This window comes from Cannabis sativa, chromosome X (genome assembly GCF_029168945.1).
Source record: "Cannabis sativa cultivar Pink pepper isolate KNU-18-1 chromosome X, ASM2916894v1, whole genome shotgun sequence".
Taxonomy (NCBI): Eukaryota; Viridiplantae; Streptophyta; class Magnoliopsida; order Rosales; family Cannabaceae; genus Cannabis; species Cannabis sativa.
The window spans coordinates 71,199,121-71,211,795 of record NC_083610.1 but is presented as its reverse complement, the minus strand read 5'-3'; the positions used below and the strand labels follow the sequence as shown (position 1 = coordinate 71,211,795).

At 32.2% G+C, this 12,675-nt stretch overlaps 1 protein-coding gene across 3 annotated transcripts; it reads right to left on the bottom strand.

Annotated features, from left to right (window-relative positions):
- Positions 1-5,310: 5,310 nt before the first annotated feature.
- LOC115698023 (probable pectin methyltransferase QUA2) lies at positions 5,311-10,907 on the bottom strand. 3 transcript variants are annotated; one of them, XM_061105503.1, is made up of 9 exons: positions 10,424-10,907; positions 8,793-9,547; positions 8,576-8,708; positions 8,247-8,487; positions 7,791-8,016; positions 7,483-7,658; positions 6,985-7,288; positions 6,511-6,649; positions 5,311-5,980 (listed from the first exon to the last, which is right to left on the bottom strand). In XM_061105503.1, exons 2-9 carry the CDS (start codon positions 9,506-9,508, stop codon positions 5,822-5,824), a joined length of 2,094 nt encoding a protein of 697 aa, XP_060961486.1. In that variant the 5' UTR covers positions 9,509-9,547; positions 10,424-10,907; the 3' UTR covers positions 5,311-5,821. The 3 variants fall into 3 exon arrangements, with proteins under 3 accessions (XP_060961486.1, XP_060961488.1, XP_060961487.1); XM_061105505.1 differs by lacking the exon at positions 10,424-10,907 and adding an exon at positions 9,924-10,188; XM_061105504.1 differs by lacking the exon at positions 10,424-10,907 and adding an exon at positions 9,647-10,187.
- Positions 10,908-12,675: the final 1,768 nt, after the last annotated feature.

The following is a 12,675-nucleotide window of genomic DNA, read 5'->3' as shown; positions in this document are numbered from 1 at the left end:
ACACGAATTTCACTTATCCACCTCAGCAACTTCGGTCCAGTCACTCAAATTGCACCAGCCAGCTGATGTGGAAGAAAGGGGTCTAACCCTAGTGGGCCAAAGTGGAAAAGTTTGGGCTTCTATTTTGGGGTATGAAGTTTGTACCCTAAAAACCCAACAACAAAAAGAGAAGGAAAGGGAAGTACACCATTATCATCTTCATCAATTTTCGTACTTGGGCAGCTGCCATATTTTTCTGGAGAAGCTTTTAATTCACAGCAGGAAGTACTACAAAGAAGAAAGAAGAGGGGACCAAGCCTTAGTGTTTGACTTTTCTTTTACCCCTTTTCTTTAGTTTTCTTTCTTTACTCTCTTTTATTTTTTATTGTACTTAGTATCAAAAAACTTCTTGAGATTGTAAATTTGGGCAGCAGCCATGGATGATTTGTTTTTAGCTTGGATTTTATCTTCTTACTTGAATATGAGCTAAACTTTTGAGGCTTGAATGACTATGAACTTGTAAGTTGGGTATGATTAAATTTTAAGCTTACTTTAGCATTTGTTTGCCTTTGTTCATTCAAGTGAGTTTAATTTTAATTGATTGTTGTTTCTTGGCCATGAATAACAATTTGCTAAGCTAGATCTTGTACCGGAAGGGCTAGATCTAGTAGTTCAACTTGAATGGAGCAAGTGAAAACCTAGATTTAGGCTTTTCTTTGTAAGTGGAATAGGAATATTTCATTTACCTTGCATAACTTACCAAATGAATGTTTGAATGGTGTTCTGCTTGCTGGTTTGATATAGGAATATATTGAGCTAAATGGTAGAATTAAAGTTGTGAGTGTTGGAAAGTTCTCACAAGCCTAGAGGAATTTTTTGTTATCTCTGTGTAGAATGCTAGAGTAATGTTGAACCGATGCTGTACTGACTGTAAAAAAACCTGACTAGAAGGAATTAGTTATTCAAGCCATTTTTGCCATATTACACTTTTTTATCTTGCAGCCAATTTGTTTTCCAGCAGCAGTAGTTTAATTCTAGCAAGTTTAATTCATGTCATTTTTAATTTTGAACCATTACTCAACCATTTGCATATTATTTCTTTTTATTTTAAGTTGTAATTAGTTGATTGTACATCAAACTTTGTTTACAATCCCTGTGGAGACGATCTTACTTATCACTTTATTACTTGTGTGACTGCGTATACTTGCGTATATAATTTTCACAACATCAACCTAGGTGCTGGGTGAAACCATAAGTGCCCAGGTTGATTTTTGGGTTGCAGGTTCATGTATTTTTAGCTCTCGGGGCTTGGATTTGTTTGCTCCATATCTTCACGGTACATAATACTGAAAGATAGTGAGTTGAAAATGAGTTATCAAAGTCCGAACTTCCATTTCAGAATTCCTGAATTCAACTTGAGGGCAGGGTTAAGGACCCTTCTCAGGTCGACTTGCTATGACTCGGGAGTATTCAACTCCGAAATATCATATTTCTTGCCACGTATAAAATATTAATGTCCACGTTATTAGGACTACTTTGGTGTAAACAATGTTCATACAGTGGAGAGAATATCGTTTTATGAGAGTAAAAGAGGATTAGGCTCAGGGGCGGACGTATATGGACCTCTACAGAGGCCATGGCCCCTCCAAAGTTTCTATATCCTATATTATTTCATTTATATAATTTATTTTTATTATTATATACTATATGGTGGCCCCCACTTAAAGTTAAATAATTTTTTTTTTTCAAAAAATAAAAAAATAGATATTATAAATAAACCCAATTTATATTATATATATATATGTATTCTCAAAAAAAAAAAAAAAATATTTGTTTCCTTTTTTTAATAGGCAATTATTTTCTAAGACACATATTTCTTTTAATTTTTTTATAATAATAAAAAAAAAGTGAAAATTTAAAAATTTAAAAGACCTTCAAAATAGATAATTATGTATTATTTTCTCTTCTTCTTCTCTTATAAATAATTAGGTATTACCATTTTTTTCTTCTTCTCTCATTTCATACCTATTACATGAGCCACTATTTTTATAAATAAAGCGATTGAATTATGTTTTATTTTAATTATTTCTATAGATATATTATTTATCATTAAGATAGAAAATAACATCTATATTTAATGTTTTGGCAACCATTTCTGATTTATGTCAGTGGTGTAAAAACTAGAAAAACAGATTTTTTTTTCAATTGTGTATAAAGTGATAACTCTTATTCTTACATTTCCAGTTTCTACAGCTACCACAGAACGATCTTTTTTAGCTATGAATATAGTAAAGACTACACTTCGCAATAAGATAGAAGATGAATTTTTAAGTGATTGTTTGCTCGTGTTTATTGAAAGAGAAATTGTCAAAAAATTTAGTATAAATTCACTTATTGATGATTTTCGTGATATGCAAGAAAGATCATCTGTATTTTAATTTTAATTATGAATTTAATAAAAATATTGAGATTTTTTATACTTAAATTTACAATATAGTTTGGCTCCTTCCTAACTTTTCATTCTGACTCTGCCCTGATTAAGCTCAAGTTATTTGTGTTGAAACTATAATTTTAATTGGTGTGATCTTTATTGTTATTCTTGCTGATTTTTTATCTCTACTCTCTGCATTTTGTGTCTGTTATTTTTGTAACTTCTACGTGTAAATGAAACTGGTGTAAGAGAAGTCCATTCTCTAACAGCTAATAACTAAATTGAATAATTATAAATCTTATTTTTTATGAAGATAATAAAAGCGGTAAGTTCAGCAAATAAATCGTTCTCAGAATTTGTTAACAGTGATAATGGTGCAGAAGATTAGTGTATATTTACAGCTATAATTACACCAAGTTCACTGGTTAATGATTTGATAGATAATAATGGTAAGTCAAATACTTTCTCCAACGTTCAAAAATCTTTTTCAATTTTATTTATAAATGCATTTTTCAAACAAAAAAAAAAAAAACGTTCAAAAATCTTTAAATTAAGGGACTTTGATTATAGTAAAAATGTTCATTTTTTCTTTAACTTTAATAACCAACGGCCACCTACACAATTTTGTGACTTGTATTCAAACTATTAGCAACTCCAAAACTGGAATATAGAAAAGGGCAAAAAAAAAAAAAAAAAACCCCAACTTCAAAATTTGTGATTTTTAGTAATGAAGTAAATATTGAATGTTTTTTAATAAATAAATAAATATTCGATCTTAATCAAAATTTATCTTTGAAGAAAATAAAACTCAAACTCAAACCCAAGATTTATTATTTTTTTTTTTTAGTACAAAGATCTTAATAAATAAATATGACCCTTTATTTTTAAGAAAATATTTTAATGATTCAAAGTCAAATTATAAACTTAAATGTTAATAAAATACCAATTTAAAAGTTTTAAATGCATACACATGATTTATTGGTTTTATTCGTTTGCTTTTAATATTTAAAATTTATAGACTAATTAACAAAACGATGCTCATAAATACTAAATTTTGAGGTGAAAAAAAATACACTTGTGACATTTCTATAAAAAATTAATTTTTTAGAACAACATATTGTTAAATTGATGTCATGTCAATGTTTTACTACAAGAAAAGAGACTTAATGTGACAACAAAGATGTCGTCTCTATAGATACGTAATGCAACGATATGTTGCAATATACTTACCCTACCCATAAAATTTTCTAAAAAATTTTATTTTCACTTTCATTTATTATTTACGAAGGCCCTATAATTTGGTGTGGATAGGGTTGCACCAAAAATATCTAGGTGGAACAAGTAAATTATTTTTTAAAATTTGAGTTACCTCTTGCGATGACATTTTGTCGCCATCTATATTATAACTCAAAATTATTTCAAAACTTTAATCACCTACATCGATGAAAAATCATGACAATAGGTAATAACATTCAAATTTATTCAAAATTTGAACCATCTATCGTGACTTGTAATAGGGCTTCAATAATCAAATTTAAGTGACAACTTTGGATTATTCAAAGGCGATAAGTTGTTGCAGTATTGGAACCCTACGGCGATGATTCGCTCTATCATCACAATAACGACTTACAATGTGCATACAAAACTACATCGATGCCTCTATTACAAATGTGTCGTCATTAAAGTCCTACTATGATATATCAGGATAAAAAAAAAACATTGGATACTCAATGCATTTTAGAGGTTAAAAATGATGGATAATGCATTTTGATGGTTTTATCTATCAAAAGTTGATTTGAAAATCAATGTAGAAAAAAATTTGATACTAAACTGTTGCGCGTTATTGAATTTAGCTACCACAACGAGGTTCTATAGAGAAAATCGCTACGGCAAATGACCTACAACTAACTGGATTGCATAGAACTCAAAACAAAAATAACTAAAAATAAAAATAAAAATATAAACTCACCTCAAACAGTAAAAAGTAGTTACTCTTCAAAATATTTATCAAATTTCATGAAAATGTTAACTACGTGCCTTTTTTTTTTCAGACCAACACAGGAAAATCAAAACAACATTATTTCTAGTATCTAGTAAGTTTTTATGGGAATATCGCATATCATTGTTATTATTTTTCACTCAAAATTAAGTTTTCATGAGACTATCGTAACATCATCACAAACTATCGATATAGCATCAAAAACTATGATTTTGTTGATCCATGTATACATCAATTTAATCTTGTTTGGGGCGTCAAAAATCAAGTTTTCATGGAGCATCGCAATTCGCAGCCGTGTCGTTCTTTAATTACTTCAAAAATGTTTTTGAAGCAGAGAACCATTACTTGTTCACACGAAAGGTGAGCAAAATGAATAAATTATTTACAGATATGGTCAAAATCTTTAAATGCCAAGTTTTAGAATGAATTTTGAATCATTAAAAAATGTAATAGATCCGTGTGTTAATGGCTGGCGAGTGGTGACTGGTTAGAGGCTGGTATGGCTTGCTTTTATTTTTGGTTACGGGTAAAGAGGAGAGATAAGGGGCTGTTTGGATGACCCAAACAGTTTGGTCAAATTTTGAAAAAGGGCATATCTTTTTTTCTGAATAGGGCATACTAAATGTAAATGCAAGGTCAAATTTTCCATTGAAACCGAGAATCAAATTCACATTTAATTATAATTATTTTTTCAAAGTTTCCATGATAATACTGAGTCTGAAACTATCCATATATATAAAGGGCATCATTCATTGCCTAATAAAAACTTAATAGGAAAACAATCCATGGCATCATTGACTGCAAGAAATCCATAGGATTCAGCACATATATTGAAAATGAAGTTCCAATAGTGTAAAATTTATTCTACCAAACAATACAAATGGAATGTTGCAAACGGGCATACTTAAGCAAATAAATTAATATTTAATCTAGAGAAAAAAAAAACAGATACAAGAAAAGAAAATATATAGAATTTTGTTTTTCCCATTTACTTGAATGCAATGCCAAGCATTTTATACACTAAAAGCAAACTGCACTTGCTTATTCTTTTTCTTCTTTTTTTTTTTTGGGTAATAATCTTCACAATCTTAATGACATGGTTGTGTAGGTATAATGAGACATCACATTGAAAATTAAAACTAACCCCTATAATTCTTCACCTGCTCTGCGCCTCAATAGCATAATTACATGCCCTATGAACGCCTTACGGCTCCACAGGAGTTTGCAGTTGATTGATCCGTCGTACCAATCGTTATGTTTTTCCTTTCTTTCTGGTGTCTTCTTCTGTTCAAAATTTTGGATTTCCCACCTTTCTTTGGCGGAGCTTTATGATGATTAAATAACATCAGTAAATGAATATGAATACTGTGAACTAAAAAACTTCTCAGGCTATCTTTGGAAACCCAATAATACTAGATTGCTTGTCTCTTGAAGAAAGGCTTCTGGCAGATAAGGAGCCTCTCATCACTGTTACTCTCCATCTCTATAACTCTTGCATCCCACTTTAGCCCTGTTGTCAGCGCTCTCGCTGCTTCAATAAGAGGAGCTCTGTCACGGAATATCACCCAACCCTGCAACATCCCGTTTGGTTAGCCAATACATATAAAAAGGCATCCAACAAAAGTAGGTCAAGATTAGAAAAGAAAATCTTTAGATATAAACATATAACCATTTTGTTTAACAAAGGTGAAATAGTATGCTTGCACATGGTAGCTACATGTGTTTGGTAATCACCAGTCGCCATGGTGTGAGGCAGTTTGCCGTACTCTTTGAGACAATGAAAGACCGACGACGATCAATCAAGTCATTGTCATCGTCATTGAAAGTTTTATTTCCTAGCTAGTTTTACTATTAGTGTACACCGCACTCATTTCAAGCATTAGGGTCAAACTAAAGACTGGACTATAAGTAAACACACCAAAGGACAAAAGGAATGGATACATTTACGCCTAAAACAGTGCCTTAATATAATTACAGCAATTTGTTGATAAATTTTGATTTTTCTACATCATCACAAGCACTTCAAACTAAATTTCAACATGAAAGAGTAATGGAAAAACTGAATTGATGGAATGAAAAGATAATCAATAGGTTTTAATACCTCTGGACGAAGTAAGCGATCAATTTCAGCAAATAGATCAAGCGTGGTACACCTGTGCTGCTGTTTAGTTTCAAGAGATAGAAGACCTTCTGCATGCACCATATCATAAGTTCTTGGGTACGTTGGAAAAGCTTCACACCTGAAAAAGAGAAAATGATCATGATTCATGATGTTAAGGATTATTGAGGAGCTTAGAAATGTCATTTACACTAGTCAGGCAAGGTAAATACTGAAACCAGTTAATGACATTGCATAGTAGAACTATTAAGTATCCTCTAGTACATGCCACTTTATTCCTGCAAGGGTTTAGCCAAACATTTTTCCGATAACTTCAAGGTTACAAGCTATTTTGGTTCCAAATTTTAAATGCCATAAGCTCTTTACTTGGTTGCACCTTAAAGTACCTAGGACCAAATCAACCAAGTATTGTATATGAAGATAATGAGAGAAGAGGGATGGGAGCAAGTAGCATACCAATCATGTAAAACACCAACATAACCACGGTCAAGTATCAAAGGGAGATAGTTAGGCCCGCTCGTTGGAATAACATTCATGACCCATACAGACTTTCCAGCTTCCAGTAGTGCAGAATTAAAACCACCATATTGAGCATTCATGTCAAGCACATTCCTAACCATGTTATAAGGTGGTGACGGATCTTCATCACCTGGCCTCTTTGGATGATCCGAGAATATTAAAGGTGACAGCAGTGACCAATAATTACGAACTGACATTTTCCAATTTTCAGCATCTTCAGCCAATTCTTCTGGGTGTAAACCTGAAATACAATATAAACTATTAATATATACAGCTTGAACAACTTTTTGTTCTGTTGTTTTTTTTAAAAATTTTGATTGCAATAAATCAGTACATACAGTTATATAAAATCCTGCATCAACAATTTAAAGCAACTGTCATTTTTTTTCTTTTTTTGCAGAAGCGCTCCACAGAGTGCAGGAACATAGTATTTACCATATATTGCAAGTTCATTCTTGTCAAGATTAGCTCTAGAAGGCCAGATCCTCCTCTCTTGAATAGGAATCCACCTGCGGCTTTGTGTGCCTCCGATGCAAGCTTGAAGGGGTCGGTAATATGGAGTTTCAACATCATGACCTCTACTGCATAAAGCAGGGCCAGAACCAGGTTTCCTACAAAAACAAGAAAGTTGATTGCTCAGAACCAGCTCCTGTTCTAACTCTAACAGACCAAGAAAGCACCAACTTATATTACCAAATAAACTATTCTTGAATAGTAAAAGAATTTTGAGCAAAATGTCTTACCGTGCACTATAACACTTCTTTTTACTTGTCTTCTTCCACACAACAGTTTCATCTTGTTGAGGCAACATCTCCCAACAGAGACTTTCTGCAAAATCATGAACAAAGTTCCACCTTTTTTGATTCTCTTTGTTATGAAGGTATGTTTGAACATTGGTTAGTGGTGATGTCCAAACAAAGTATCCACCGGGCTTTAGAACTCTATCAACTTCAATCAGGAGCATACCATCTGCGTCAACATAATACAAACTTATTCTTCCTTCATTTCTTATGAACAAAAACAGACCAAACTCTTATCAACTCATTATATGTTTTATCGAATGTCCCCAAAGGGACTATCAACTTATTATATGTGCTGATATACATTCCGATGGAAATTATATATTTTGTGTGCGCGTGTGTTTATTGGGTATTTGGCAAGAAACATCACTTTGTTGTGCTCGGTTTTTATAAAAGTACCTTTTTTATCCCAATCAATACCACATCGTGCACAATGCAGCATATCAAACGAGAGAGATGGATATGGCAGCTGCTTTGAGGTGAGAGATCCAACCATTGCAGGAAGACCTCTTTCAAGAGTTAGCTGAACTTGACTGCCTGAAGCCTCATAGTTTGCAATGCATATAGTTAAGAGCTGTTTAGAAAAGAGATGTGCTCCAAAGCTACCATAGCCACACCCTATATCAAGAACAGTTCTTACCTGCAAGAATTAGATCAACATATAAAAGTGATTAAGCATTTGATGTATACTGCAAACATGTCTCAATCGAAAAGTACAATTCCCTTACCCCAGCTTCAATGAAGTTAGATTCATTTCTCAGACCAATCATTTCTGCAATTTGATGCGAGTAATCTTCAACGCCATCAAACATGGGTGAGGCTGAACGGAAAGAAATCTGCTCTTTATCCAACAACATCATTCTAAAAGCAAAAGAAGTGAGGCGTTAGAGAATGATCAGGTCAGCACAGACTAAAAAAAGCTGTTGATAAGAGAATGTCTGCTACCTCTTGGTCAAGCTTCCAGAGGAAAGTACTTCCTCAGCGGTAATTTTCACATTTGCCAACCAAATGATATCTCTTCCAGTAGGCCACCTAAGAGGGATCTTATAATTTACAGGTGGAAGAACCAAACAATTTTGCTTCATCCCACGCATGCAATTCCGTGGGTACTCCTGGCCATCAGATAAAGGTAACGCGCCGCTCTCTGAGACATTATTGTTGTAGCATGGAACATGATTTTCAAACTCCTGAGGACAAAATTCCATGTCTTTCACCCTAGCAGAACCAAGAGAGAGCTCCCCGATATCCCACAGGTCTGAAACGAGTTGTTCTTGGAGTCTCCTATAACCAACAAATATTTGTCCTCTTGAAGACGTTGAAATGGATAATGTCCACCAAAATGATCCGGAAAGTGCAACAAGTATAATGAATGCTAAACTGAGCTTCAGAAGTAGCATTGCTAATTTGTGTCGGTTTCTTGGAGAGAGAGGATCAGAAGCAAAGCCATTTTCATTACTCCCATATTTGGAAGGAGAATTCTCTGGGAAAAGTACCCGGATGGGCAGCTTCATCCCAAAAGCACTCTGATCAGATGAACCTCTTCTATCCAAATCATCCTTTTCCGATTTATCTTTCATTTGAGAATCACTGAAATCATTGCTCCCTCCAGAGCCTCGTACCCCAGAAGATATGCCACGATGCAGAGGCAAAGGCCTGGACATTCTTTAACCACGGACTCGCTAGTCGCTACACAGAAGAGACTACAGGAAACAAGAAAAGAATATATGGGATTAAAATAGAAACAACTCAATCTGAACAAAAGCAAGATAGAGATTAAGAGAAACAGACTCAAATCCTACCCTTCAAGCTCTACAAAAATTTAAAAAAGCTTATTCTCAAATGGAATTTGTTTGACTGACAGTAATAGAGACTCCACCAAAAACGAATAAATCCTTATATAAGATACGTGCCCACCAATGTTTCTAACCCAAACAAGTAGAAGCGTAAAAGGAATATTAAAAAAAAACCCAGATATATTCTTCAATTAATTTCCAAGAAATATGCAAACTTAGATTGGTTCTTCACTCAAGAGAGTTTAAAACACAGGCTAATGAAAAACCCTGAACATTTTCTAACCCAGAAAAACTAAAGAGTTGTATCCCTGGTGGAAATGGTCATTTTCCAAATATCAATGCTAGATCCATAAACCCAGTAAGAATTAAACGTATTAAGGAAACAGTTTCAGTCAATAAAGATGAAAAATAATAGAACTTTGAGTCTTCTTTAGAAAGTGAAAAGAATAAGCTTATAAAGGGCAATTGGTATTTCGAGGACAGAAAAGGGAAAGTAAAGTAGATACGTTCCGAGATAACCAAAGAAAACAGTTGTATCACTTTCACTCGTTTCGGAAACCCTTATCAGCAAAAAAGGGCAAGCTCATTTTTCAGTCCAACTTTCAGCTCCATTCAATTTTATCATACTAAAATCCAAAAATAGACCCAAAATTCATTCAGATCAATATCATAAGAATAACCCCAAAAAAAAATATTAACAAACCATCTTGAAATCAATCAAATCAAACAAGTTCAAGTAATCACATAAAAACAAGAAGAAGAACAAGAACAAGCAAACACTACCTAGAGATGAAGACTGCAGAAACAGAGATAAAAAGAACGAAAGCAAAACGAACAGAGCCAAAGACACCCTTTTGAATCAGCGCGAATTCATGATTGGGTTTGGCTTTGGCTTAAACCATAAACACTTCTATGGTTTTCTTCTTCTCTTTGTTCCTTGAATGTTTTAAGCTACTGAAGCAAGCGAGAAGAGAGAGAGAGAGAGAGAGAGAGGAAGAGAGTGAGAGATTTTGTACCGATCCAATCACGACAGTTCTCGTGAAATCTAAATACTATATTTTATATAAATTTTCTCAGAGCAAAATACAAATTTTTAAAAATAAAATAAATAAAAGAGTCTAGTAAATGATGGTGTATGATTAAAAACTATTGTAAGCATTAACTAAGCAATTACTACCTGTCTAATTCAATTTTAAAGCCCAACTATAGTTAATGAATTATTTCTTATAAAACCCAAATAGTTAAATTATCCTCATTCAAAAAAAAAAAAAATAATTAGTTAAATTATTTCTGAAGATTTTTTATATATATAAAATTGCACTAAATATAGTATTTTTTAAATACAGTATTTATCAAATTAACAAAATCTTATTTAAGATTTTTTTTAAAAATATAATATATGTTTAGATTTGGGAAAACATTACTGGAAATAGTCAAATCCCGTGAACATGAAGGAGAGACGCTAATCAACAGTTAAAACTATCTTTCTCTCTCCTCAATGGCCTTTTTTGGGATCAACCCCACTTCAATCTTTCTTATATATTTAATAATTAATTAACCTTTTTTTTTCCTTGGCTTATTTTTCAATTCTCACCTTAGAAAAGCAAATGGGAAAAGGGTTCAGGACATGTTAAACGGCAGTAGATCTGAACCAATGGAACCCCAAAATTTATATGTTTCCTCTTTGCTATTAAATTTATATATTTATATATATTTGTTTTCCGAGATAAATATACATATGTAATTTGAATTTAGTTGATGTTTGAGACAATTTTTAAGAATCAATTTAATCACTGATTAGATGGTTGTGTATATATTAAGATTATTATTTGAAGAATACTCATAGTGATTTGTTGCAAATTTTGTCACAAAACCGAGTCACCACTTTTTGGGTGACGAAAATAATTAATTTAGCAAAGAAGAAATTAATACAGCGCAATGAAAATAAATAAATAGGCATAATAATATATATAAGATGAAACATGAATTATTATCGACTCTTTCTCATCTCATTTAATATAGTTTACATAATCAATTCAAATACAACCTTGGTAAAGAAGTTAAGAAAACTATCTTTATTGTGACGTGAATTATTGACATAAAAAAAAAGTTATTATAGATCAAAAGAGAGAATTTATGGAGTTCATAGTTCTTGGCAAGCTGTACGGAGTATATATATATATATTTATATATTCAATTCTCATTAAGTGGAGTCATCCCCACATAATAATTATTATTAACTTAAATAATAATCCAAAAATTGAACCACAAAAAAGGTTTATTTGTTTAATATATATATTTTAATAAGCCAGGGAAATGGGAGGTAATTACGGAATGACCCAGTGAACTGCTTTTTAAAAAAATAAAGTTGAAAATTAATTATCATAATTAATGGAATACAGATTTTCAACTCTTAATTACTACGAAGCTAATCATATATATTACATATGCCATGTCATGCTATATGCATTGTCTCAGCTGTACAACTCTCCAAAAGTTGCTAGCTTTTGATTTTTTGAAGATTCTGTTTGCCTAACATTTTTATTACTTATGAATTCACTACAAAAATATATATATATACATTATTTTTTAATAAAATTGAACGAATAAAACTTGAATGGTGAAAAAAAAAAAGAAGATATGTATTATATGTAGAAGAGAAGACGTCCTTTTCAAAATCCAAATGAATAAAATAGTGTGATGGATTGGAGTGAGCCCATGTCTTTGATAGAGAGTTCACGTATAGAAGGGAGGCCTAATTTGTGGTGAGAGTGAAAATCAGAAAATGAGAATTTGTTGAGTAAATCCACTCAAGGGCAATACAGTAATAACCCATTGGGAATGGGTAGTACTGTATATTCATTCAAGACCAGCTTTGTAGTTGTACTCTTATCTGCATCGACGTCGGATTGATGTATGTTCAAAAATATTACGCCATACACAGTGAATAAAACCTAATTAAATCAATATTACTATGTATATATATATGTAATTAATAAAATTTATATAGAACATCTATTTGAATGTAATTTATA